The 26,617-nt window shown below is 34.8% G+C and overlaps 2 protein-coding genes across 3 annotated transcripts in view; both read right to left on the bottom strand.

The window, feature by feature from the left end:
- The window catches only part of LOC120331568 (uncharacterized), a 141,069-nt gene that overhangs the window by 47,126 nt on the left and 67,326 nt on the right, over window positions 1-26,617 (bottom strand). Inside the window, exons 6-8 of one of the 2 annotated variants that reach the window (XM_078113643.1) lie at window positions 21,938-22,101; window positions 19,876-20,063; window positions 14,255-18,277 (exon numbers count right to left, since the gene is read on the bottom strand). The exons of the other annotated variant lie outside the window; for it this stretch is intronic. Coding sequence (XP_077969769.1) covers window positions 18,187-18,277; window positions 19,876-20,063; window positions 21,938-22,101 — 443 coding nt within the window. The 3' untranslated portion in view covers window positions 14,255-18,186. Of the gene's footprint in view, window positions 1-14,254; window positions 18,278-19,875; window positions 20,064-21,937; window positions 22,102-26,617 lie in introns of those variants that run through there. 2 annotated transcript variants of the gene reach the window in all.
- LOC120331566 (uncharacterized) lies at window positions 931-11,517 on the bottom strand. The gene is made up of 7 exons (XM_078113651.1): window positions 11,238-11,517; window positions 11,009-11,152; window positions 9,582-10,406; window positions 9,248-9,400; window positions 7,526-7,689; window positions 5,190-5,377; window positions 931-1,664 (listed from the first exon to the last, which is right to left on the bottom strand). The coding sequence occupies exons 1-7, from the start codon at window positions 11,461-11,463 to the stop codon at window positions 1,580-1,582; spliced, it is 1,785 nt and encodes a 594-aa protein (XP_077969777.1). The 5' UTR covers window positions 11,464-11,517; the 3' UTR covers window positions 931-1,579.

Below are 26,617 nucleotides of genomic sequence, written 5' to 3'. Positions count from 1 at the left end.
TGATAAAAAATTAAAACAATAAGTGATTGGAAAAATGATTATGAATCTCTCTTTATGCAAAATAAAGTCATATACACATCTTAAACAATAAACTCACTCCAATCATGGCCAAAAAAGGTGCATGAAAATATCACATAAATATAATCAGTGGACCATTTGAATTGCATATTCTAGCAATTATATAACGATAGATATAAAATAAAGCATATCATATTACAGAATAAAACATAGAAAAAGCTAATGAACGCTAATATGGTCGTATATTCTGTGATTAGTTACAGCTTCCTCCGCCAAGTTTATGATACATGTGCTCATTTAATCTCTTTCATATTTAGATTGGCCACCAGGCCGATGACAGACTGCTCACTATATAAATAAGGTGGCACTCCAAGTATGTGAACCATTATGGCGGACACCGGATTGTAGTATGTGTACCAGATTAAGCCCCAATTTCAGGTACAATACTACGAGAGTCACTTGGCTAGTCCCCAAACTCTTAATAGAACTAAAATATGAAAAATTGGAAACAAATTATGGCCTAACCCTAACCTGGTACACATACTACGTTCTGGTGTTCGCCATCTTGGTTGAGTACCAATAAGTTTTCATTGTAGTATTCTAAACCCACAAAACAAATGGGTGATATGTTAAAAATAAAAGCAAATGTACCTTGAGTGGCTGCTTGCAAAGAGCCTTGTTTGAGTAAAGAGCTTCTTTACTGATATTTAGTTTAAATTACATGGAAAAATATTGGAAATATCCCTTTTCCCTTTGCATAATTGCTGCATAGCAATGTGGTACCTTGCAAAGAGCCTCTTTTGTTTCACTTATATTACTTGGAGAAGTATTAAAATTCATTTTTCTCTTTGCATAATTGTAAAAATCTCTAAAAGTGAAATATGGAAGATTCTAAGTGAAAATGACTGATAAATGCATATTTAAGATGGAATCAATCAACAGTGGAAAGATAAAACAGATCGGATAAATAGTGAAGACAAAATTGGACATACTGCAAATTAAAATATGTGAACTTTGAGAAAAGTAATTTTGAAGAAGCAGTAAATATGGAATTTAGGTTTTAGGTGCGATGCAGGCTTTTATTTTTGACTCCATAGTTGGTGTAACGTCGATGAATGTGTCAGAAAAAAACGACAAGTGCTATGGCACACAAAAATTACAAGTAGAGAGATTGAAGAAATTTAAATGAAATATAATACAATAGATAAGAATAAAAAGTATGTAAGCAAATACTAAATGTACATGCATAATTACCCTGGAATTGATTAACATTACAAGGAAAAGGAGAAAATTTGACTAGGTTTATAAAAATAGAAAATGTTGGTTTGTTGAAGATTCAGCCGTATTTGCATAATCATTGCCAAATACAATTCTTTATGATTCTCCAATTAACAGAATAAAGTTGTTTTCAAACATGAAAGACTGAATTGCAGTTCATGGAACCTCCTAATATTCAGTGAGTGGTCTCTATTATCCTTTACTGCTAAAATGTCCTACAGTATCAATATAATGAACGAGTTTTTAATATAATACTGTTTGTGTACAATGTCCATTGTTCTTGTTATAATCTGATTCCCTCTAACTTTAATTTCGCCATCGATGCTTCACGAAGTTTTTTGCTATGTTTATCATCAGGATATCCATTGCTGAAATAGATTAGATTGCATAAGAGATAATGGTAGTTGCATAGGATTCTGATTTCTATCAAACCGCAGTGAATCTGATGCTCAATAATGAAACTCTAAAGAGTTGCAAATATTTGACTCCTTAGTACTAAGGAATGCTTAAATTAGCAGTGAGATTTAGATATGTTGATATGTATAAAGAATGTCAACTAGAATTATAAGAATAAGCAGTGAAACCATAATTTATATCAAGTTGGATGTTCAATGAAACATTGAAACGGAGAAGCAAAAAAATTAGTCGTTACTGGAATATGGATCAAATAATTGTAAAATTGGGCAATACTGATCCCAATGACAGAGAGGACAACAAAAAACCTAGTAAACAACAGCTGGTCGTTGGTTACAGTCATGTTGTAGAAGATTTAGGCCCGAATACCATTGGTTGATTTCAATTGTCACTAGAAAATTACCGTCAGTTACATACATCCCTACATTTTGGCAATACCATGACAATTCCTGGTCAATATTTATCAGAAATAGAAAAAACGCTTCCAGATCATCCCAGGCCCTGAGAGTTACTTTTGATTTGACATACTAATACAGTGGTTCCCAACCTGGGGGTCACGACCCGGCGAGTTTCTAGGGGAGTCGCGAAGGTCTTGCAAAACAGTAGAAAATATTACAAAACTTCAGGTTGAATATTGTCAATAGAACGCGAAGCTCTGAGAGATTTCTATTAGCTGTCGCGAGACCCCAGAACGTCGCTTCTGCAGATTTATAAAAATTAAATTAATCAATATTCACTTTGCCAAGTGCAGTTTCAAGCATTTTGTGGCGTATGAAACTGCAAAACCATGGCGGGGTTTCAAAACCATGGTCGTTATGGCCAAACCCATGGCGACTGACTTTTTAGCTGCCACAAACCAATGGCGAGATGACGTTACCACTGCAGCAAATTGAGAATTAAAGGCGGGTGAAATGGCGATAAATATTGGGTAAGTGGAACATTTTTCTTATGGATACAGTTTTTATGGATTTGTGGTTAGGTTACAGGTTTAAGTAGATATATTTTCGCACGTTAATCTAAAATCTGGTACACAACTTTGTGAATATACCCGTAACAGCACCATAACCTTGGCAAGAGCCACTGGTTTTGGTCGTGACAGGAGCTGCCATGAAGTGGTAAGAACTGTGCCTCCACTTTGCCACTTATTTTATTGTAAAGTATAGAAAGTGAGGCAGGGGGTCGCCAGGTGTGTATAAACCACCAAAGAGGGTCGCGAGCCAAAAAAGGTTGGGAACCACTGGTCTAATACTACAACTGGAAGACATATCAACTGAAATTCTATAGTAGTGGCTGCTTAAAGGCATATAAAAAGCAGATATGAAACATCAGATGTTGTTAATAACCAAGAAATGAATGATAAAAATGTGCCATTTATGGTGACATGATATATGTGGTTACCAATAGAGCTCGACCGATATATCGGGCCGATATTGCGTGTTTGCCGATATATCATATCGGCCCAACCGGCCGATATATCTGGCCGATATATATCAGCGTTAGTCGCTTTTCCACGTTCTAAAAAATGAGTCTTTTTCGCCGGGAAATATCTGCGGCCGAGCGTTTTCTTTTTTTCGCTTCTCTCATTTTGCCTCTCAATGAACAGAGAGTTCTCTTCTATATTTCTCTCTTTTATCTCTTCGTGCGGCGCAAAATCCTCGCCTTCGAATATCTTGCGTCCCCACTAGACTTGCACGTAATCGACAAAAATCAATTTTGTAATTACGGCAAAATCGATTACGTAATGACCCCGTAATTGCGATATTTTTTCACGCATTTAAACCTATCATAAAAACCATTTGAAACCACTTCTTTTCCGAATGGGGCATCGAAGTTTGGTTTTCATATCACCGACAGTACTACACGCCGGCGACAGATGTTAAAGACAAATACCAAGGAGTGAATTCAAATTGTATTTATTCTGATTTTTATCTTTTGTGTTGATTTGATTTTCCTTTATCACCTACGCAAATTAACCGTCCCAATTTTATGCGATCAATTTTATCGTTACCAACACTGGTATACGGATATTTATGAAACAATAGTTGCCTTTTTTTTAAATCGACTTTCGTATTGAATAAAAAGGGGGTTTCCAAGTTATTAATCAACGACGAGCGTATTCTTTCGTTTGATTTTACCTGCGCTTGCCTCGCGACGAAGACTTGTTATTGCTCCGTTTTTTACATTATCCGACTTTGCTACCTAGTTGGCATTTTGCAATAATTATTGATGCTGAATTATTGACGATATTCCGATTACCAAGCTTCATTTTATATCAAATCATTTCGCGGCCTAAATGTTATAACATTATTTGCGATAAATTTAGATCACATATTAATTATTTAGCCGGCGGTAAATTCTCACCCGTAACTCGTTGTAAATTAATGCTAATAAATTCTATTTTGTTTTTTAATGTGCTGTAATTTGTATTAATAAAAGTGTTTGAGTCGGGAAAATAAAGTAGCCTTCTCTCCCTTTGCTCCATAGCGGCGGTAAAATTCGTTTCATGTTTGTTTCACGGAGAGAAAGAAAAATACGCCTTCCGGAATTACAATCAACTATCACACATTCTTATTTATCGTTATCAGCGCCGAATAAAAAAGATACCAAATCGTGAAGACAAAAAAGTCTGTCGGTGTTAATTGCGTTACGGTAATAACGCTCATAATAATATCATTTTGATCGTGAAACCAAACGCTCAAACGGGATGGCGACTTTATGTAATTTGTAACTTCCTTTCCGTAACTCGAAATAATTACGTAATTCCCTAAATTACGTGCAAGCCTAGTCCCCACCTACTACTGTATGGATCAAAGTGGACTTCTATAAGCTTTTTACTGATTGCCCTTTTTCTTTTGTGCTTGGTTTTTTCAAACTTTGCCTTCTGTTTTGTGCATTAATGTGTGTTCTTATTAATTGCTGTGAAACTTTTATCAATGATGCAAGCACTGTGTAGGACTGCTTTATTTTTCAACATAAACTTTTGATTGACTGAAACTGAATTTTTCTTTCTGTTTGTATTTATCGCGGGTTCAGGTTGTAGATATCGGTATGTCGATATCGGTTATCGGTCACTAGTTGGCCGATATATCGTTATCGGTATCGGTGCCAAAAAGTGATATCGGTCGAGCTCTAGTTACCAATTCTACAAGCTAGATGGAAGGTTATGGGATCAAAATAGTAACCCAAAGATGCCTTTCTTTGATTTATAAATAATTTTCAAAATAGTTCTTGACACAAATCATGACTTTTCATGTTGAAAAATTCCTTTTTTTTTAACTTTGCACAGAAGGTCAGTTTAAAAAAAAATATTGCTTTGGATGATCTTAATTTTTGCAATTCATATTTTTCAAAAATCTCGAATCTCAAATTTATTTGAACTTAACTTTCATTACATCTGTACTTGAGATAACTTACTTGAAGTACCAGTCTATTTATGTAACATATTTGCAGATTTGAGATTATTCGACTAAACAACTTACTTTTCTGGACCTCCATATTTGTTAGTCTTATGAGGAATTTCATCATTCCATATTATCTCTCCTCTATTGCTTTTAATTATCTGAAACTTGAAGAGCAATCCTGCATTGAAAGCTTTCGTGAGCATGTTTTTAAAGTAGCCCACTGCAGGCAAATATTCGGTGAACTCCTTCGCCTCATATGAAACACCCTGCAAATATAAACATAACAAGTTATCCAACTTCCATCTCTGATAATTTTTTAAAACTGTTATAAACACCAGGTCATATATTAAGCTTTAAACAAAAATCTCTGCAACTCAAGATTGTTTCGAATAAATTTGATGATTCCTACGAAGCAAACATTTGCAAAAGCATTATTCGGTAATTTTTAAAGGAAGTTTTTTAAATGCTCACTCTAAATAAGGCTTGGCATTGCTTGCCAATTTATTCACATTGAGAGAAGTAGCCAAACTACGTTGACATCCCTGGTTAAAAATCTTGGATTCAAGCACATTACTCAGTGTATAATGAAATAGGTAGGAGTGTAAGATAAATTAGGTTGGCAATGCAATCAGACAGATTTCAGTACTACAATAAATAGTAGTGCCTTGCGTATCAGTGGCTGCTCATACATAGCCTTGTTTGAAATAAAAGACATGACAAACGCTTCATAGAAAAAATCTCATATGGAAAATTGACTTTTTAGGCGTTTGGTATAGTCGGATAAAACATCACATTTAGGATAAATTTTGATCTTTGCACCAATTATTGCCAAAATGGAATAAATTACTTTTTCAAATACGTTCTGGAATGTTATTTTCCAATATGAAATATATTTTAAATTGGGTCATGTCCAACACGAGTCTGTGAAAATCTCTGAAAAATTTGTGGAAATTCAGTATTGCAGAATAACTGAGAAAAACACTGATTGGATTGATTTTTGCAATGTCAGATTTTGGTTTTCTTCAGTCGTCAAATGCCTAGTGATACAAATTTAAAATTGAAACCCTAAAATCAAGATTTTTCTCTATGAAATATAAATAATTATGAATATAGTCTATTTACCAGCACTTGTAAAGGTAAATTTTGCAAGGGCTATCGAACCAACATGGAAAAATGATTTCTGGGAACAAAGAATATTTCTGGGTGATCTAGGTACTATGGCAGTGTTTCCCAAACTTTTTAGAGTTGGGACCCAGTATTTATTACCACAGCTCATGGCGACCCATTTAACTTTTAATGACATAACAAAGAACACAGCAATGGCTCATCATCGCGAAATTACCAGGTTTCTTCGAAAATAATACCTGGCCTGAAAATAAGACCTAATTTGAATTTTAAAAATGATTTTCTTCAAACCCTACCCTCAAAATAAATTTAAAATGTGTGGGAGAGGAAAGGTTCAATGACTTGAGGTAGGGTGAAGTTCACACCACTATTCAAGATTGTGTGATGTCACAATCACAATTATGATATTTGTCACTTGATTTTTGTATAGGAAATACAAATAAAAACAATGGATGTCGGTTTTTATAAAATGTTCATTAAAAATCTCGTGATTTTCTACAATGTAATTTTATATTTGATAAATGAACTCAGAAGACTTCTTCCAAAAAAAAAACATAGTGTTATTCTTCAAAAGAAAATAAATCTAAATCCAGTCTAAATTTTGGGGAAACACCGTAAGAAGTGCTGTACAGTGTACAAAGCTGCTATGTGTAAAAAAGCCACATGGTCATTCTTTGTGTAGCAAATTTTTGTTCCTTTGTAAAGAGGAAACTTTCAAGAATTAGAATTTAAATTTAATTTTTGTTTTTTTGAAGATTTATGTATTCGAATCGACACCGATCCTAATAACCAGTATAATTAATCAAAGCTTTTTACATCTTTTCACGACCCACTAAGATTCCTTTTGCGATCCACCAGTGGGTCACGACCCATAGTTTGGGAACCGCTGTACTATGGTGTTGTGATGGCCTTGTGGTTATAGCATTGGATTTAGCTATGTTGGATCATAATGTAAAATGGTCGAGTTCAAGACCCAAGCCCACTGCCTTGTCCATGAAGTAATAACAAGAGTGGGGAATGCCGAACTAAAAAATTAGTCCTTCCGAAAAATACTACCTTCTTATGTATTAGCGGTTGCTTGTGCAGATTGCTGTTCTAAGTGAACAATATAATAAAAAACGTGTAATTAGGATTCAATTGCTATTTGGGGACCAGATAAATTGTATTTTGCAAGATTTATTGTTAAAACATAGACTCGATGTCAATTAATATAACAAATTAACAAGAATCTTGGTTCCAGTAAATACATAATTTAATATTCAACCAACTAAATTCATCACATGACTCACATTCAGACTTCCAGCAGGGAAAGAGTAGGTGATGACAAAAGTGTACAACTCTCCATATCCTGGCAGCGATTGATCCAACGTTTTCACTGACATTCTTCCATCAGGTGGTTGTTGATGGATGATTCCTAGGCCTGATGAAGCAACTTTACTTGGGGACGGAAATTCTGTTAATTGAAAATTTATTTTAGTAAAAAGAAATTAGCATAGGACAGGGATTCTAATTATGCATAAAATAAATTGATTGGGCATATAATAAATAAAAATAAAAAAATTCGAATTTTCGAATCTGCAAAACCCTAAGCCAGGCCTGCACAACATACGGCCCACTAGATACTTCTGTGCGGCTCGCGGGTGATTTGGAAACACGTCACTTCTTGGGTCTAACAATCAAAGCCGGCATTGTTATGCAAGCGCGACGCTTCTCTGATCATATCCTAAATCGTGAGATTTATGTTTTGCACTAGTTTCAATTAATATCGAACTTTGTGTGAAATTAGTGTGCCCTTCGCGACCCCTAAAATTCATCGCTCGACCCCTGTTTGGGAAACCCTGATTTAGATAGATATCTCAGCATTCAGACTGAATCACGCTTAAAACAATATCGGTATACAATCTCACACCCATTAGTGCATATTAGCAACCTATTAATAACCCCATTATTTTTTACTAGCAGTTTATGAAACTTAAATTTCTTATTTAGGGCAAAGTTTGCGACCCGCCGTGCCTTCAAATTTATGATTGCGGCCCTCGTGGTAATTTGAGTTGTGCAGGCCTGCACTAAGCCCTCATAACAATTCTAGCTTAAACGGATATTACATTTTTCCTAGGGCTTTTGGATTTGAGCAGTATTGAATTTTTTATATGACACTCATCTATGCCTTTCGTTCTGAACAAAGTGCTGTACAAGCAGTCACCAATATATAAGGAGCTACTATTATTTGGAAAGAGCGGCATTGCCTCCGCAATCTATTACACCCTGGGTAAGATGGCGATGGGATGTAAAGGTGTAAACTGCAATGACAACAGTTGGGCCTAAAGCTTCAACCGCTACACAAACACCCAAATATATTATATTATTGAATTTTGGTTTTAATCTCATTACTTTTGAATCATATATACCGGGAACTCGAGGCGAGTTGAGGTGACATATTATAAACAAGAATTTTGCCATTAATGCGAGGGCTGCATGCAGCTAATTCATTAATTTTATATTAGCACGCAAACTATTAGTTAGCTTCAAAATTTATCCCTTCAAAAACGAAAAAATTGCTCTAAAAACTGTGAAAGTGCCTTGCAATTTTCGCAAAAATGCGAGCTTATAGTGAACACTGCTCATCAGAATATTGTTACACTAACTCAGGAGCGCTTATGGCACTCCGCCGAGCCACGGATATAACATTTAAGTTTCTGTTTATAACCGAAGTCATGTCATTCAAAGGGCAGTCAACATTTTGCAAGATTTTGAAATTAGAGCTTGATAATTTTTTGAAGTATTACGCTGCAATTTTTAGTTGGGTGGCTATTCCCCTGATATAGAAATTGCGCACTCTCATTACTTTATTTAAAGGTATCTATACAACAACGTTTGTATCAGTAAACTTTGTAAAATTTTAGTTTTTCAATGACTTTGGCTTGAAAGCCCTGTCATTAATTTTACAGTGATAAACCTGCATTGTGTTACTGCCCAAGCATTATCAAGCTACCACAAATATATTTTGCTACCTTTTATCTTTTCCTTTAATTCCTTATTTTCTTTCTTCGTTTCTTCCATCTCTTGTGATTGTTGACGCATCATCTTCTCTAATTCTTGCTTTTCTTTCTCTGCTTCATCTTTCTGTTGTTTAAGTTTTTCCACTGTCTGAGGTTGGTCGAAGCCTAATAAATACATAATACAATCATGTGACAATGTATAATAGATTTATTGAAGAGCCCTTTCATCTTTTATATTTGTATTCTAGTGTTGAAGGCAAAAATGAACACAAACTACGATCTAATATTAAAATTTTCTTTTGTTTATAATTATAAAACAGCATATGTTTAATAAAAGAAAACGCACCTAGATTTGGAAATGGGCAAACCAGTTCCCTACCAAAGCATTTATGCTGTTGGATTTGATCCAAAGTAGGTCGCTCTCTTGGAATTCGGCGAAGCATCCAGCCGACTAAATCCCTCATCTCACTTCCAAGTTTGCTCAGGTCACATCCTTGATTTTGCATTATTAGGTAACTCCATCCAACAGGGTTATCACCAAATGGGTGACTCCCATCAGTCTCAATGAAATGTATCACAAGGGCCAGTGAAAATACGTCGGCTTGTTTGGATATGACATTGTCACTGTATGTCTCTGGGGCTCTCCAACCATCTGTACCAATGCCTAAAGCGCTCGCTTTGGTGACAGAATGACCGGGTTTCATTTCTTTGCTTAATCCAAAATCTATCACTTTTAATTGCATTCCATCTTCTGATACCAAGATGTTATCAGGTTTTAAATCACGATGTATGACATTATTTCTATGGATGTGAGCAATGGCATTTACGAGTTGTTGCTTTAGTATCTTCTTGATATATTGGGTTCGTAAAGTATTTTTTATAAAGCTATTCAGAGTTTCAGGACCACATAGTTCCATTGCTATAAAGATATGCTCGACAGGGCCAAGGTGATAAATCCCAGAATCTATGATGTTGGCAACGTTCTGGTGATGGCTGATTTTGACAAGAATTCTTGCTTCTCTCTCATTCTCATCGCTATACTTCAAGGATTTAACAGCAATATCACATCGACCAGAAGTTCCAAAAATCTTCACTCCTTTATAAACATTTCCATATTTGGAAATAGGTTGACCATGAAGCATGTAGAGTGAATTGCCCAAAGAGATTGAATCTTAAATACAAAATACACAAATATTTCATTCCAACCAGGAAGATGAAACATAATATTGATAGAATGGAGTGTTGAATCTAAAATTATTGGTGTGCAGGTTAAAGACCTCAGGTTTACATCCAATACCTCACGCAGGTAGCATACTGACGAGTCTTTCTAATAATAGTAGCAAATACCCCATAAAAGTCATATCTTACTATGAATTGAAAGAAACATTCAGTAATTCAATAAACATATATATGAATGCTCAATCGAACAAAAGAGTTAATTAATAAATTCAACTAGCAGGTGCTGTATAACAAATTTTATGTCATTATTTTTCATTATTTAGGAATTATACAACACAAAAAAAATACAGTAATATAAATACTGAGAAATCCTCACTTCCAACAGTAAGTAACATAATTGTTTCTAACATCTATGCAAACTAGTACACACTAGAATCTATGTAGTAGCGGTTGATTCACATGGAATTCTTACCCAATAAACAATTTTGTTTGTACATAAATACTGAACCTGTGTTTAGGTTAAGCATTGTAAAGTTGCCTTGAAAATAAATCTTCCTGAGGATTTGAATTATATTTTTGTAATATAGAACAAACCTGGGATTGGGTTAGTTCGTTCTGAACTTGCAGAAGAAGAACCTTCCCCGGATGAAGACTCTTCAGGTTCTCTGTTGTTATCAGCTTGTTCGAATGAGATATCAGAACTTTTTAAAAAATAGTTACCCGCCTTTATAGTATCCCCTGAAAAATAAAAAAAAATACAATAAGACATTGATCTTTCAGTGAGTAGGACATTCAAGATAAATACATAAAATGATTCACTGACCTTGCTTTTGAGTAAAAGTTACAGTTTTGGCTGCTATCACAGTTACATGCTTTTTGGGTTCTTTCATCAGTAAATCCAGACCTCGGGCCAGATTTTGATCTAAAGCTTGACTTGTGCCAGGTAAAACTAGTGCTTGCGAAGTATTTTGAGATGTTGTGGGATCTTCTCTATCATGAGAAGTTGAAGGTTGGTCTGGTGATTCTGCATCAGAGTCATCTAATTCCATTATATTTGGCAACCTATCCGTTTTCTTTTTAGAATTATTTTTGTTTTTGTAACAACAGCTGTAAGAACAAGATTATCAATTGAATTAGGTCACATACCGTATTCTGTATATTTGTGAATCAGACTCGACAGACTGTAATTCACAGATTCAAGTTTATAGTATACAGTAACAATTTTATTCGTTAGCCAAATATTTGTTTCAGATGCATGGGCTTGGTTATATTTTTAACTGAATTTCTTGAGTAGCCTATTGCAACCTGGATTCACAAGATTAATCAAAGGTAGATTATAAATAATACTGTAATAGGATAGGATTTACATATTTATCCCGGGGGAGATAACAAACGATAGGATTTACATATTTAATGTCCAATAATAAATACATGTAATTACAATGCCTTCAACTTGTATATTGCTCATGTAATAATCTATCTGAAGCGAAAAGTCCTGAAAGCAGCCAATACGAACGACTTCACTTTTCTAAATCCATGACAGCGGTGTTGGCGAGAGTCTAAAAATCACAAAAACCCGTAGTCGTAGAAACTTCAATAAGTATTTAAAACCTACTAACATTAGGGGCCGAAGTAAAATTCCATTGCACTTTTGTTTGGTGTTAACTATGACAACTCAACACATTCGGACAGTTCTTATTTGTAACGTCATAGGGACAAATGGTTTACGAATATTCTTTATGACGTATTATTCACTCTGAAGATTGGTTCACTCGTGTGCGACACTCAACATCGATTCAGACGTCAAGTCCAGATACAGGAAATGCTCGTTTTAACGCCCGGTCTTGATTAAGGGCCCGTTTGAATAGCCGCCCGTGTGAACAGGACATAAAAATAAATAAGGGCCGGTGCTTGAATACCCGCCCGGTGTATAAGTTTTTTTTTGCGGATTTGTACCTGCGGTGCGTAGAAAAAGTCAAAATTTTCATTATTCTCGTTTAAATCATACTTGACGGCTTCCTCCACCACCAAGTCCATGCTTCCGAAAACAAACAATACAGTAAATCTAATCCCATACCCGACTTGGAATGGTAACCGGACGAGAGGCCGTGGTTCGCCATAGGGATAAGCCGTCTTATCGGCTTTCCTCTCCCCCGGGATATATATGTAAATCCTATCCTATCCTAACTGGAAATGATAATATACGGTATTAATTATTGTAACGATCGATCTTATCAATGAGATTGTTTAATGTCATTGATCTTATCCACCGGTGTTTTTGTGTGTAATTTTACTTTAAAAATAACAAGCGCCCCTGCTTGAATAAGGGCCGGTTTGAATAAGGGCCCGGTTGGTGAGTGTTTAAAAAAATAAGCGCCCGGGCTATTAAACGAGCAAATACGGTAGGTAATTTTATTTCATATATGTACTGTTGTTCAATTTAAGAATGAGTTCCACGTGGATATTGTGACATGCGTTTGCCGCTGAACATATGCTAAACAAACTGACAATGCCTGATTAATTGACATTGGACTATTTTAATTTCGGCGTATAAGTACACAGAATGCCGGAGCGAGGGAAGGCCCACGATAAAGCAGGTCAGTGTACTATAGGATAAAATATTCCCATCATATGCTCGTATCTGGTCGGTGTGAAGAGTTGCAAGCCGACCAACAGTTACCGTATTTGAATCCCCTTAAAAATTGAGGAGCGCAACAAATAGTTGACTCATAATTAACTGAAGGCATTCGAATCCGGTGGAGAGGAAAGTCGATACGACGGCTCAATCCTATGACGAACCACGGTCCCCAGCCGGTTACCAGTTCTAACGGCCCGCAATCAGGGATAATGAAAAATGATGCCATGTCTGCAACTTTTTGGCCAGCGGTGACGTTAACCACCCTTCGGCGGCGAGGAGTCCAGCAATCATCTCCCTGCGAACCCGCGCATGGTAATCAGAGCTGCGATGACAAGCGTATTCTTAACGCTTAGCTTGGACACTGTGCCATACCTCAGAGTCGAATAAACTACATTGGCGGAAACGCCCAGATAACTCGTTGTCAAATGTTTGATTCTTACATGTTCAATACAGAGCTGGTTTCAACCCGATTTGATCGAATTGGGCTCCGCACGTTAAAGCGGCCCCGCGCTAGTTGAGGTCTTTTTCTGCATTATGAGGTACAAAATACTACTAAAAACGTAAAATAAAAAGTGGAATAATCTTTTTATAATGTTAATTTGTTTTCGGTAAATTCATAAGTACAGCGATGCCAATAACTGTTGCATCGGGGAAAGAAGCTTTTCAAAGCTGAAAGTAATAGCATACTTGAGGACTGCGGTCTTTCAAGAGAGACTTTTCAATGCTTTATATAGGAAGCGAGATTGCTAAAGCTGTTGAATTTGAAAATATTTCGAATGATTTTGCTAAAAAAAAGGCTAGGAAAGTAATTTTCTGAAAGAGTATAATCTAATTGCATATTTAGCCTTTCTTGCCGTTGAAAATAAAACAATAAAAGCATCCAGCATTACCCTAAACCTTGTTTTATAGCAAATGTATATATTTTTTGGTTTGTATGTTTTTTTATGAAATATAAACTCCCATAAGTTTTACTATGAAGAGTAGGGCCCCGCCATCAGATTTCCAATTGGGCCCCACAGTTCCTAGCACCGGCCCTGGTCAATCAAATGTCGTATAACAAAATGCAGAAAGTTTATGGTTTGTTTCACTAGTATAGGCCCAAATATATTTCATTTCACGCGTAATGACCCAAAGGCGATAAATTAGACTGCGTAACTGGAAAAGTTTTTTATTATAATCAGTATTTTCTATGAAATCGTTCTGTGAAAGAATAAGAACACCTCCACCCTTGAAATAAAAATAGCATTAAGATTTTCACAAAGACAAAAATGCTATAAAATAACGTGTGCTGCTTTAACACGTGGAATTTTAATCAGCCGAGACGCCCTCGCATTAGGAATCTTTCGAATTGCGTAGATCTAAATAAAACTTGATTGATTTAAGCTCAAGTAGACGAAAAAATACCATTTATAGATAACTCAGACATAACGAATAACGCGTTATTCACACCCATAGATACAAAATCTATCAATTTACCCATATATATTATCGACGCTTTCCGTATCAGCTGGTATTTCTGTGTTCCTTGTAGTTTTTGGAACTGTCCGGTCACGATATTACAATTCATGTTTTACTAGATGGCAATGAAATATGTTGCTTAAAATTTCATTCATGGGCTTATGGGATTGGAGAAAAATAATCCCAACCGGCCCATCATACCGGAAGAGCAAATTGTACAAAGTCGGCACAAGTATAGCTTAACACATTAGCTGTTTATTTCAACTTCGTGGGGTGTTTCATTCTGTACATCCCCAACAAACAACCCTCACCCGTATATCAAGGGATGGGGGACTTATATCTGGGCCCCCCTAAACTAGGGGCCGCGACCCTACAGGGGGTTACATGCATACATATGATCAGAGAAGCGGCGCGCAAGCGTCACAATGCCGACTTTTATTACTAACGCTGAAGAGTGAGTCACTTTGTCGAATTGGAAACATGCAATCGGTAGCCAGCCATCGTTATTCGTTAAATTTTGCTGATGCTGTGAAAATATTACATTGACTGGTGGATATGCCTCGTCATCGAATGTGAAATATGGTTTACTCGCGTTTCTTTTTGTTTTCGTTACATTAACAATTTATTGCACCAGGTAAATAACATTGCAGACTGAAGATTATTTAAGTGTATATCTTCAAACAAACACCACAGGCCTTGCCAGTAGTTGGGAATTTATATTATATTACTTGACGAATCCGTATTCTCAAATTTGGCACATTGCCCTATTGATGTTAGAATGGATATGTTCATATATGGGGTTAGGTATTTCGGATCAAAGGCACATGACAACAATAATCAGTATTCGTCTATGTAAATGAGAAAACATTTTAGCGATAATAATTAACAATATATTGTGAAACACACACACTACATGTAGAGTCAACGTAAAAACTATTGGTTTGCATATGATACACATTTCAAGTCATAGGAGTTTTATGGGCAGATTGGGACATTGGCTTGGCGTAGGGAGCATATGAGCATGGGTACATTAAGCATTTACCCACCATCACCACATTGGGGGTAGATATTGGGTAGACTGAAAAGCATGAACTGTAGCTCCAGTTTCTTTCCATACTAAGTTGTTAGGAGAGAAAAGTCAAACACTATACATGAAATTAAACATCATACATCAAAGAGACAAGTAAAAATGATGTTGAAAAATGCTGGAACGTCAAATAATTAATTATGGGTAAGTGTGATGATGCACAACACTCAGTAAAGTTTTTAAAAAACTAAAATGTACTTTTACTGAATCATAAATATTGTTTTCAAAATCTACAATTATCGGTCAAACTAGATATTATGGGTATTTTAGAAATTCTGGTTTTCAAATTCTGTTCAAGCTTTTTAAATTAAATAAGTTTCATTAAAGCAGCTAATTTTTTCAAAAACATAATTCTATTTATCAGGCTTTAAAAAAGTTTAAATGCTTTTACATGAATATACGATGAAATGTAAATTTATCTCTCAAATACTAAAGCAAACAAAGTACAAATTACATGCATTTGAAGGTAATTGATTTGCATATTAGAGATTAATAGGCTTCAAGTATCAAAAGAAAATTATTTACACAGAGACAGGAATATATATAAGATGCTACAATAGAAATGGAAAAATTAACCAAGCTCTAACTAGGATTTAGTAAAGCACAATGACTGATATTTTTGAAAAACAAAATGCACACTTTTATTACAGCTGATAATGATGACAATTAATTTCTACAGAAATAATAATTCAAATAAAACAATATTTCTAAGACTACCAAACTAAAATACCCATCATGCATAGCAAATTAGAGACAATTAGGAAGGAATAACTAATTATTAAAAAATTGGTTGAAGTATATTTCTGATAAAAAAGGTATATTGTACATCGAATAGATTAAAAGCTGTGATTGCATAAGTAGTTAGTTCAGTATTATATATAAACATCTCTTTATATGTATGAAATTAACATTATAATTTTATACTTATTATTCTTCCTTCTGAACAGTAACATAACTATTTCGTGTGCAGCAAATCTACTTACATCACTTATAATTTTATTACATTGAAGCCTACTGATATCTATAGTTACTAACATGAGTTGACAGAGTTGATAATCAACCTGTATCACAAAGCTGACTGGTCCATATATTATTTAGCAATGACTTGTAACATTAAGATTCAAATGAATGGAATAAAAACAATATAAAATAATTATAAAAGTGTAGTTGAAGAGAAAATTGCATATTTGATTTTCATGATTGGCATCAATGAAATAAAGGAATAATTAAAGGAAAATATAATTATCTGCAGCCAACAGAAGTAAATATGGATTTTAAATTACCACATATTAAAAACAATGTGGATTGCTAAATCATGACAAAATATTCAAGTGATAAGAATACTGATTGCGAATATCTTTTCATGCAAAATAAAGCCATATATACCGGTACATCTCAAATAATATAATAACACCAACTAGCAAAAAAAAACTATCAATGGGACATTTGAATTGCATATTTGAAAAATCATAGTTATACAGGCACCACTCAAATAAAAGTTGAAAGCATATAGTAAAAAAGGCATTGGAAAAGCTAATGGAGACTAATATGGTGGCAACCTTTGGTTAATTACAGCTTCTGCCACCAATCCAATCAAGTCCATTATACATCCGAATATAGATCAGATTTCCGTAACCAGGCTAATAGCGGAGTGCTCAACTAGCCTTCTCTGCCAGGATAAATACAAAACTTGTATTTTGCAATTAAATAAGCAGAAACGCCATGCATCATACTGATTCAGGTTTCTCTCTAATATAGAAGATATTCTCCGATTGGCCGCCTAGTTAGAGTAAAACTTGTGAGAAGTATTCAAAAACCTGGCTCAAAGCATCTTTTTTTTCAATAAACACAAAAATATCCTTTTATTTTTGTGAAGTCTTGAAACAACTTTTCCCAGTATGATAACGACCAACTTAATTGATAGTAATTGAGATGAAACTGATTAACAGTGGAAGAATAAAATGTATAAAAACGGGTCAAATATGCAAACAAAGTATATTTTGACTCCCAAATCAATAACAATACATGAGTCTGGAAGTCAATCTACAAATACCGTATTTGCTCGTTTTGTAGCCCTGGCCAATATTTTTTTCAACCAACTCACTAAGCGGGCCCTCATTCAAACCGGCCCTTATTCAAGCACGGGCGCTTGTTATTTTCGATCTTTACAATAATTAATATATTGTTTTTTCCAGTTCTCAAGTAAGATTTAAATAAGAATAACGAAAATTTTGACTTTTTCTACGCACCGCAGGTACAAATCCGCAAAAGAAGAAAAGTTGATCAACAATAAAAGGATGAAACAGATAAAAACCATGAAAAATTGAGAAAATATAAATTGTTGGTTTTGAAAATTCTGACTAATTAACGTTGATTAACAGTATAGAGTTTGATTTAAAAACGAAAGGTTGAGTCAAATCCGACTGATATTGCAGTTCACCAAACATTATAATATGTAAGTAAGTGGCATTGAACTTTATAATATTTATAAATGGCTTGATGAAATGCTTGATAATGACACTACGAAATCAATGGATGAGTTTTAATATAGTATTGTCCAGATAGTGTTGAACGTCCATTGTCGATCATCTATTGATAGTATTCAATTCCTAATGCTCTCAATTTCGTCATCAATGCTTCATACAGTTTATCGAAATAGTCACCATCAGGATACCCATTGCTGAAAAAGATTAGATTGCATGAGAGATAATGGTAGTTGCATATGAGTCTGATTTCAATTAACTGTTAAAAATAAGATGTTCGATAAAAGAACACTGAAAATTACAAATATTTGACTCCTTAGTACTAAGAAACGCTTAACTCAGCGATGCCTGTGTGAGTGAGATTCGAATGTAAGGTTTAGATGTGTAAAAAGAATGCCAAGTCAACTTTACTCGTAGGTAGAGATGAATGTCTAAACAGGTAATATTTTTCAGGTATTCGATTTCATTGATACTGTACTAAGATAAGAAACATCAAAATCACTGAGCCCAACACCTTATCCATGGTGCAAGGGAAGGCTTCGCCGAACATTGATCATTTTAGAGTTTTGAAACCGAGTAATGCCCCAAAGTCTTATTGTCTGCTTGAACAGAGCACTGATCAAACCGAAGTTGTAAAAACACCAAATAAAATATATATTCATGATGCGCGATGGCATAATGATTGAAGCGTTAAACTTAATTGGGTTGGCATCGAAAACTGCACATCTTTGGTTCAAATCCAATGGCCATCACCCTACCCAAAATATTGAGTCGGCAATGCCGAACCAAAAAAGAAACTAGTTCTGCCAAATATTAGTAGCTCCTTAAATATTGCTACATATCAGGGAAAGCTTAAACAGGGCTTTGTTCACAGCAAAATGTGTGGATAAGCGTCGTTTATATAAAAACTCAAAGATCTCGAATATAATAGAGTTTTAAGAATAAGCAGTGTAAGTGTAACTATAATTCATATGTTGGATGCCCAATGAAACATTGACAACAGAGAAGCAGAAAATTTAGTCGTTACTGAAATACGAATCAAATAGTTACGAAATTGGGCAACCATAATTCCAATGACAGATGTGACAACAGAGAAACCTAGTAAACAACAGCTGGTCGTTGAACCTGGTTACAGTCACGTTGCAGACAATTCAAGCCTAAATACCATAATGGTTGATTCTGATTGTCACTAAGAAATTACCCTCAGTCACATACACCCTAACATTTTGCAACAGCATGACAAATCATGGTCAATATTTATCAGGAAAAGAAAGAACGCTTCCTGGCCATCCGTTGCCCATCAACTGAAATCTGATGGATGCGATGGTTTCTTATATATAGCCTTGTTCAAAGTGAACGGTGCATAATGGATGTGTATTAACAAATTTAAATGTTGCTTGAAATCAAGAGAGGAAGGTTGAGAACGTTGTACTTGATTGTATCTAGGACGAGGCATTATATCCGTGGTTGAGTGGTTACAAATGTCACAAGCTGGATGGATGGTTATGGAATTAAACTGCGACCCAAACATGCCTTTCTTTGATTTATATGTAAGAGTTTGTGTTTAATACAAATCATGACTTTTTGTGTGAAAGTTCGTTTATCTAACTTTGCATGGAAGGTCAGTTTGGTAAATAAATATTGCTTTAGTTGAACCTAATTTTTGCAATTCATAATTTAAAAATCTTGAATCTCAAATTTTGTTTGAACTAATTTTTTATTACATCATTAATTGATATAACTCACTCGAGGTTCCTTATAATAATTGTACAGATTATTCAACTAAATAACTTACTTATCTGGGCCTCCACGTTTGTTAGTCTTATGAGGAATTTCATCATTCCATATTATTTCTCCTATGCTGCTTCCACTTATCTGAATCTTGAAGAGTAATCCTGTATTGAATGCTTTCTCTAGCAAGGGTATGATTCCAATGTAGGGCAAATATTCAGTGAATTCCTTTGCCTCATATGAAACAACACTCTGCAAAATAAACATAATAAGTTATTCAACTTTTATCTCTGATAATTTATTAAAACCGATATAAACACCAGATGCTTCAGAAGTATGCGCACAACCTGAATCCTAACCGATACACAACCGATACTGTGTTCAGGTTGTGCGCCATCTTGGTGCGCATACTTCTGGAGGTCCAAAAGCTTTAAACTAAAATTTCTGCAACTCAGAATCGATTCTTCAGAAGCAGACAGTTGCAAAAGCATTTTTTTGATGATTTTAGTTAAGATGTTTTCAAATACTCGCTCTGAACAAGGCACCAAACAAGCAGGCACCGATACGTAAATACCTTAATTGAACGATTGGAATCTTTCTCACTAAACATTGACTATCAAAACATTTGATTTCTAGGTCAGGAGGAGGGCACACATTTGAACCCAAGATGTTTTACATGTGCAAACAAGTAAAATATCCTCAGAAAAAATATGTTCAGTGGCACCTTGTTCAGAGTTGCCTGCAATTAACTTTTATTAAAAAAAAGTTTTAATTTTTCAAAAAAGAAATCAAACATAATATATGTATGATGACACTAACACTTAGAATATGATGACACTAACATATTACTGATACACAAAAAATCAACTGATATGTAAGAGGTTACTTAAGAAAAAACCAAAGCACCAACATTTTTTCAGGCAGAGCATTGCTTGCCAATTTATATACATCGTTGGCGAGATCGTCGATTTGGGATTTGAAGATTAATGTGAAGAGAAGTAGCCAAACTACGTTGGCATCACAGGTTAAATATCCTGGATTCAAGCACATTACTCAGTGCATAATGAAATAGGTAGGAGTGTATGATAAATTAGGTTGGCAATGCAACCAGAAAGATATCAGTACTACAATAAATAGAAGTGCCTTGTGTATCAGTGGCTGCTCATACATGGCCTTGTTTGAAATAAAAGACATGACAAACGTTTCATAAAAAAAATTCATATGGTAAGTTTTGTCATTTTAGGCGTTTGGAATCTTATAGTCGGACAAAACTATCAGACTTGAGAGATAAATTATGATGAATATTGCCAAAATGAAATACCTAATTTACTATTTCATATAAATTCTTAAATAATATTTTTTTCCAACATTAAATATATTTTAAATTGGGCCATGCCCAACAAGAGTCTGTGAAAATCACTGTACAATTACATATGTGGAAATTTAATTCAGTAATGCAGAATAACTGATATAAACACAGCTTGGATTGATTTTTGCAATTTTCAATGTCAGATTTTAAAGAAAGTCATACGATTTTCTTCAATAATCAAATGCTTTTATAAAAGACAAATTTTCAAATGAAAACCTCAACTCAAGAATTTGCTCTATGTAATATAAACAATTGAATATATTTTCATTTATTTTGGACATCAGCACTGGTAGAGGCAATTTCTGCAAGGGGCCATTAAACCAACATAAAAAACTGCTTTCTGGAAACATCGGAAAAAATTTCTAGAACATCCAAGCACTAAGGTGTTGTGGTGGCCTTGTGGTTATAGCATTGGACTCAGCTATGTTGAATTATAATTTGAAGGTCTCAAGTTCCATGCCCACTGCCTTATCCAGGATGTAATAACTTGAGTAGGCAATTCCGAAACGAAAAAATTACATTCCATCCAAAAATATTAGCATATTATGCATTAGTGGTTGCTTGTGCAGAGCCCTGTTTGAAGTGAACAATGTAATAAAAAAGTGTAATTAGAATTCAATTGCTATTTGGGGACAGAAAAATTGTATTTGGAAGATTTAATGTTAAGCATAGAATCAATGTAAATTAATACAAGAATCTTGGTTTCAGTAAGTACATAATTTAATATCCAACCAACTGATTTTTTTGCATGACTCACATTCAGACTTCCAGCAGGGAATGAGTAGGTGATTACATTAGTGCTCCACCCTCCATATCCTGGCAGTGATTCATCCAACCTTTCCACTGACATTCTTCCATCAGGTGGTTGTTGGTTGATGATTCTTAGAACAGATGAGCTAGCTTGACTTGAAGACTGAGATTCTGTAAATTGAAAATTATTTTAGTGAAAGATGATCACAAAACATGATTCTGATTACGCTTAGAATAAAATGATAGGGCATTTTGTAATATTATATATATTAAGCTCTAATGAAATCTTATAAGCCCCCACGGCAGTGCTAGGCTCAAATCGTGTAATATATATTTACTACTGCTTTTGCATATGAGTAATATTGAATATTTTGTCAGAATCTACTATTATCTGTAAGTAACGGCATTGCCTGCCCAATCTATTACACCCTGAGTGAGGTGTGGGCTTTGAACCAGGGTTGTGTAATCTGAAATTGCAACGGCTAAGCCCAATGCTTCAACCACTGGCAATGCACCAACCTCGTTACTTTTAAAATCATAAGTACCAGAAACTCGAGTGGAGTTGAGGTGACCAATATCCTAATTATGTTAAATATCAAACCAGTATTTATATTGTCTATGGATTAACACTGATTTCAATTAGCCTACATATATTTTGAATTAGAATAAATTCTAAAAAAATTAATAGGAATGACAAATTTAATTTTTTGAGTTGTCTAAAAAATACCATTTTATTAAAAAACATCAATTTATTATTGCAGAATTTCTTAACTACGGTATTTCTTTATTGAATAGCACTGATTTTATTTTCATTAAATTCTATGGAAACCCCAGATACAACTGAGTCATATCATAACCCCCAGATAATTGAAATATCTAACACTCTTACAGCTTGTTCATTATCAAGTTAGATCATAACTCTACTTGGGGTTGACAATGCCTGGCTTGGGAATGTAGATTTGCACATCCAGCGCCGGGCTGTGTGCTGTAACGGCTCTCGCCACTGCGTATATTTCTCTCGCTTTCATTTTGCGTTATAACGGTATCTCTCCTAATTCCCGGTGTCTTACGATTATTTCATGCATGGTCATAACTGAAACATTATTATCTGGAGTAACAATGACGTTTTATAAAGTGATGTTTTTGAGAGAGTACACAATGAGAAAAAGACAAATTTAGTAACAGCATGGTGGTTCTATAAATAGAATTGATTGGAAGCTGGTGAGTTAGTAATCATAGAAACATGGTACAAGTAGCTCAAAGCAATAATGTCAGTTCTGAATTTGTTACCTCCAGGGATGGCCAATTCGAATAAGGTATTCGAATATCTCGTTATTCGAATATCGTCACACATTTCGACGCCGCTTCCAAGACGTTCCCGTTGAATGAAAACATTCTCGATAGAAACTTGCGCGTGCTTGTTTTCATCAGCATAACGTGTTATTTAGGCCGTAAATGCCTTTACGTTTGTGTTATTTTCTCTAAAACGAAAATTTTCCACAAATTTGTTCCACGATAACATGACAATTAGTTTATTTTTGTAGGCACACGGAATTGTGAATCTGGTAAACACGTTCATCGTCGGCGAGTTGCTAAAGACAACGCAAATTTTTGATTGAAAAGCGGCAATTTAAAATACTGAAAATAAAACCCCAAACAATATAAGTTTTATTGAGGCCCGCGAAAATTTATAAAACACTTTTTCTAGGCAGTGAAAAACGCAAAATTTCGTGGGCCTCCCGTACACATTATGTTTGGTCGGGCGTTTAGAAACATATCGTCACGAATTGAGGGCGGAATTTGCCTGATTATTTATTACTTTAAATTGCCGTCGAATATGTTAGTGTTAACATAATACAAGGTTTGAAACGCGACTTTTTCCTGGGTTGTGAGGATGTATATAATATAATTAATCTGAAGTACCGATATATTCAATTAATTTATTGTGATGAAATAAATTTTACTCTGAGATGTTTCGAACGGTTTTATCTAAAAATAGTCAGAGTGGCAGCATTTCGATTGAGCAGAGTCACTGTTAACAAGTACATCTAAATATTTGCCGATTTCGCAAATTACGGATCTGAACAATATTTAATCCGGCAGTTCACCACACGTTTTTATTCTTATGATCGAGGATTGCAATGGTATATAAGAGTGGTGAGGATATTATTTTGGCGACGCAACTGCAGGTTAAACTGAAGACAATTAAATTAATAAAGCAAGACATTTTAAATATGCCCGTATCGGTCACGAATTCATCACTTTGCACAACAGAAAAATATATATTCGTTGTTATTTCATTTGTTGTAAAAGTCGACTCTTTTAACAGGTGGCATGAGCCGCATGGCATAATCGCGGCGATGAATATGTATTTTTAATTCACTGCTAAACTTTATATGTATATTCATTGTGTGAAATGAATTATACACTAGACTTAGATATTTTTCTAACGACGATACCGAGTTGGCAAGATTGCAAGTATACGTATTAAAATTAAATACTTCAGGCAGTTTATCTCGTACTTTTAGGTCACAGATCGCTGTGGACCGAATAATAATGTTGTTTTTTTTGACGTAAGAAGAAGCAACCGCGAGTTACTTTGGACACATTAAATTAATATATAAAGATATTTTAGAATCTCGTAGTTGTCATGGATTGAATATTTTATGTAACAGGATGATCATTATACGCTGAAAAGACGGCTCTTTTAACGAGCACGGAATCCCGATAGGTGTTACAGGCGGCAATGGGAATTTGCGATTTCGAAAATCCTGGTTGAGCGACTGGCAGTGGTGGTCATCTATCCTCTACTACTAGGCGCGGCGGTGTGGCTCAACGGGCTAAGCGTTAGGAATACGCTCGCCACCGCACCTCTAATTACTCTGCCTGGGTTCGCAGGTTCGAATCCCATGCAGGGATGGTTATGTGCGAGAGGATTGCTGGACTCCTCGTCGTCGTTGGGTGGTTCACGTAACCGCTGGTCGGTTACGGCTTCCTCCACCACCAAGTCCATGCTTCCGAAAACAAACAATACAGTGAAACTAATCCCATACCCGACTTGGAATGGTAACCGGACGAGAGGCCGTGGTTCGCCATATGGATAAGCCGTCTTATCGGCTTTCCTCTCCCCCGGGATAAATATGTAAATCCTATCCCCTCCTATCCTAATTTATTTCCAATTTCAAACAGAACAATATGTTACACATAATAACAATATGGTTCACATAAATTAATATACAAATATACTGGTAGGTAGTAGAATATTCTAAGCTTAAATATTAGAATTTTTAAAGGCATAATGGATTTTCGATTGTTGTTGCTTGTTTCAGTTGCCTGTATTGCCAATAAATTTGATTACTCACAGAAAATATACACAATTATCTGAATACAAGTAGTATTTGTGTCAATAAACTTGACTATTATCGTAATATCATGGTACCAATGATAGAAAGCTTCAGACAACTCCTTGGCTATCTTTTCATATGGTCATTTGTACAAAGTGAATAATTTTAATAAACTGACTGTGTCACAAGTTGCTATTATTTTTTATTGATAGCTATAAACTATCAATTACATTGTGTAGGCTACATATACTGTTGGTTTGTGGCTTTATTCTGATATTTCTATTGAAGCTTTTTTCCTAATTTACTGGGTTTTAATAATCTGGAACAAAAATGTGTTATTTTCGATTTTAGAATGTATTCGAAATTCCAGATTCGAAAACATTATTTTAGAATGTATTCGGAATAGTTTAGTATTCGGAAATGGCCATCCCTGGTTACCTCCCAAAATTCAATTTTGAATTTCTGGGGTAACAGTTTTGTCTATATTGATGGTTGTTTATCATTTTGCTGAAAATTACAAAATAAAAACTTAATCCATTATTATTGACTAAATAAGGTATTGAGAGTCTTTGGAAACAAAAAAAATTTCACACGTAACTGGCTAATTGCACATATGCTATCTCAATATCAAAGGAATTCATCATTATCACGATTCACTTTAAAATATATCAATTTATAAATTTCCAATACCCTTAAACATATGTCCATAGTTATATTTAAAAACGTCTGATTAACGATTCTTTTTCCTGGAAATAGCTAGCTAGACTGATATTGAAGAAGCAGGAAAAGTTACAGAATAACATTTGTTCGAGCATTAACTGAAGTTAGTTGAATAAAAGCCTTACTGCCATGGTAACAAATATTAAAATGAAACTACAGACTCACAAGGTGCATCATAAAAACGTGGCTCAAAAAATGATTTATGTTAATATCGGCATTGCGATATCGGTTATCGGCTACCAGTTGGCCGATATATTGATATCGGTATCGGCGTCAAAAAGTGATATCGGTCAAGCTGTACTGCTATTTGCATTTAAAATAAGTCTATACGCTTGTTGCTGCATAATATCTCTAAAGCTTGCCAATTTGAACCCCAAACCATATGCTATTGCTATTAGAATAGAAATGCATTTTTTTTTCTAATTATTAGTGCAATGGGTGGATGAGTCTAGGTTTACAAAAAACTTTGTCAAAGTCATTTTTCTGATATATAAATAACATTGTAATAATAGATTCAACACGACATGTAACTCTGTGGCCTGCATGCTTCAAACCAGGGGTGTGCAAACCTAATTACATACGAAAATTCTTCTCATAAAAATATTGCTTCGGCTAAAACGCAT

Source organism: Styela clava, chromosome 6 (assembly GCF_964204865.1).
Source record: "Styela clava chromosome 6, kaStyClav1.hap1.2, whole genome shotgun sequence".
In the NCBI taxonomy this organism is placed as follows: Eukaryota; Metazoa; Chordata; class Ascidiacea; order Stolidobranchia; family Styelidae; genus Styela; species Styela clava.
The sequence above is the reverse complement of the archived record's forward strand: the minus strand, read 5'-3'. Positions and strand labels throughout refer to the sequence as shown.

Bases quoted from the DNA above. Each gene is read 5' to 3' on its own strand.
- LOC120331566 (XM_078113651.1), bottom strand. From the start codon at position 11,463: ATGGAATTAGATGACTCTGATGCAGAATCACCAGACCAACCTTCAACT. The intron at 11,153-11,237 runs GTCAGTGAATCA...TTTATTTTTCAG, and splicing joins AACTTTTACTCAAAAGCAAG to GGGATACTATAAAGGCGGGT. The intron at 5,378-7,525 runs GTGAGTCATGTG...TTATATTTGCAG, and splicing joins TCCCTGCTGGAAGTCTGAAT to GGTGTTTCATATGAGGCGAA.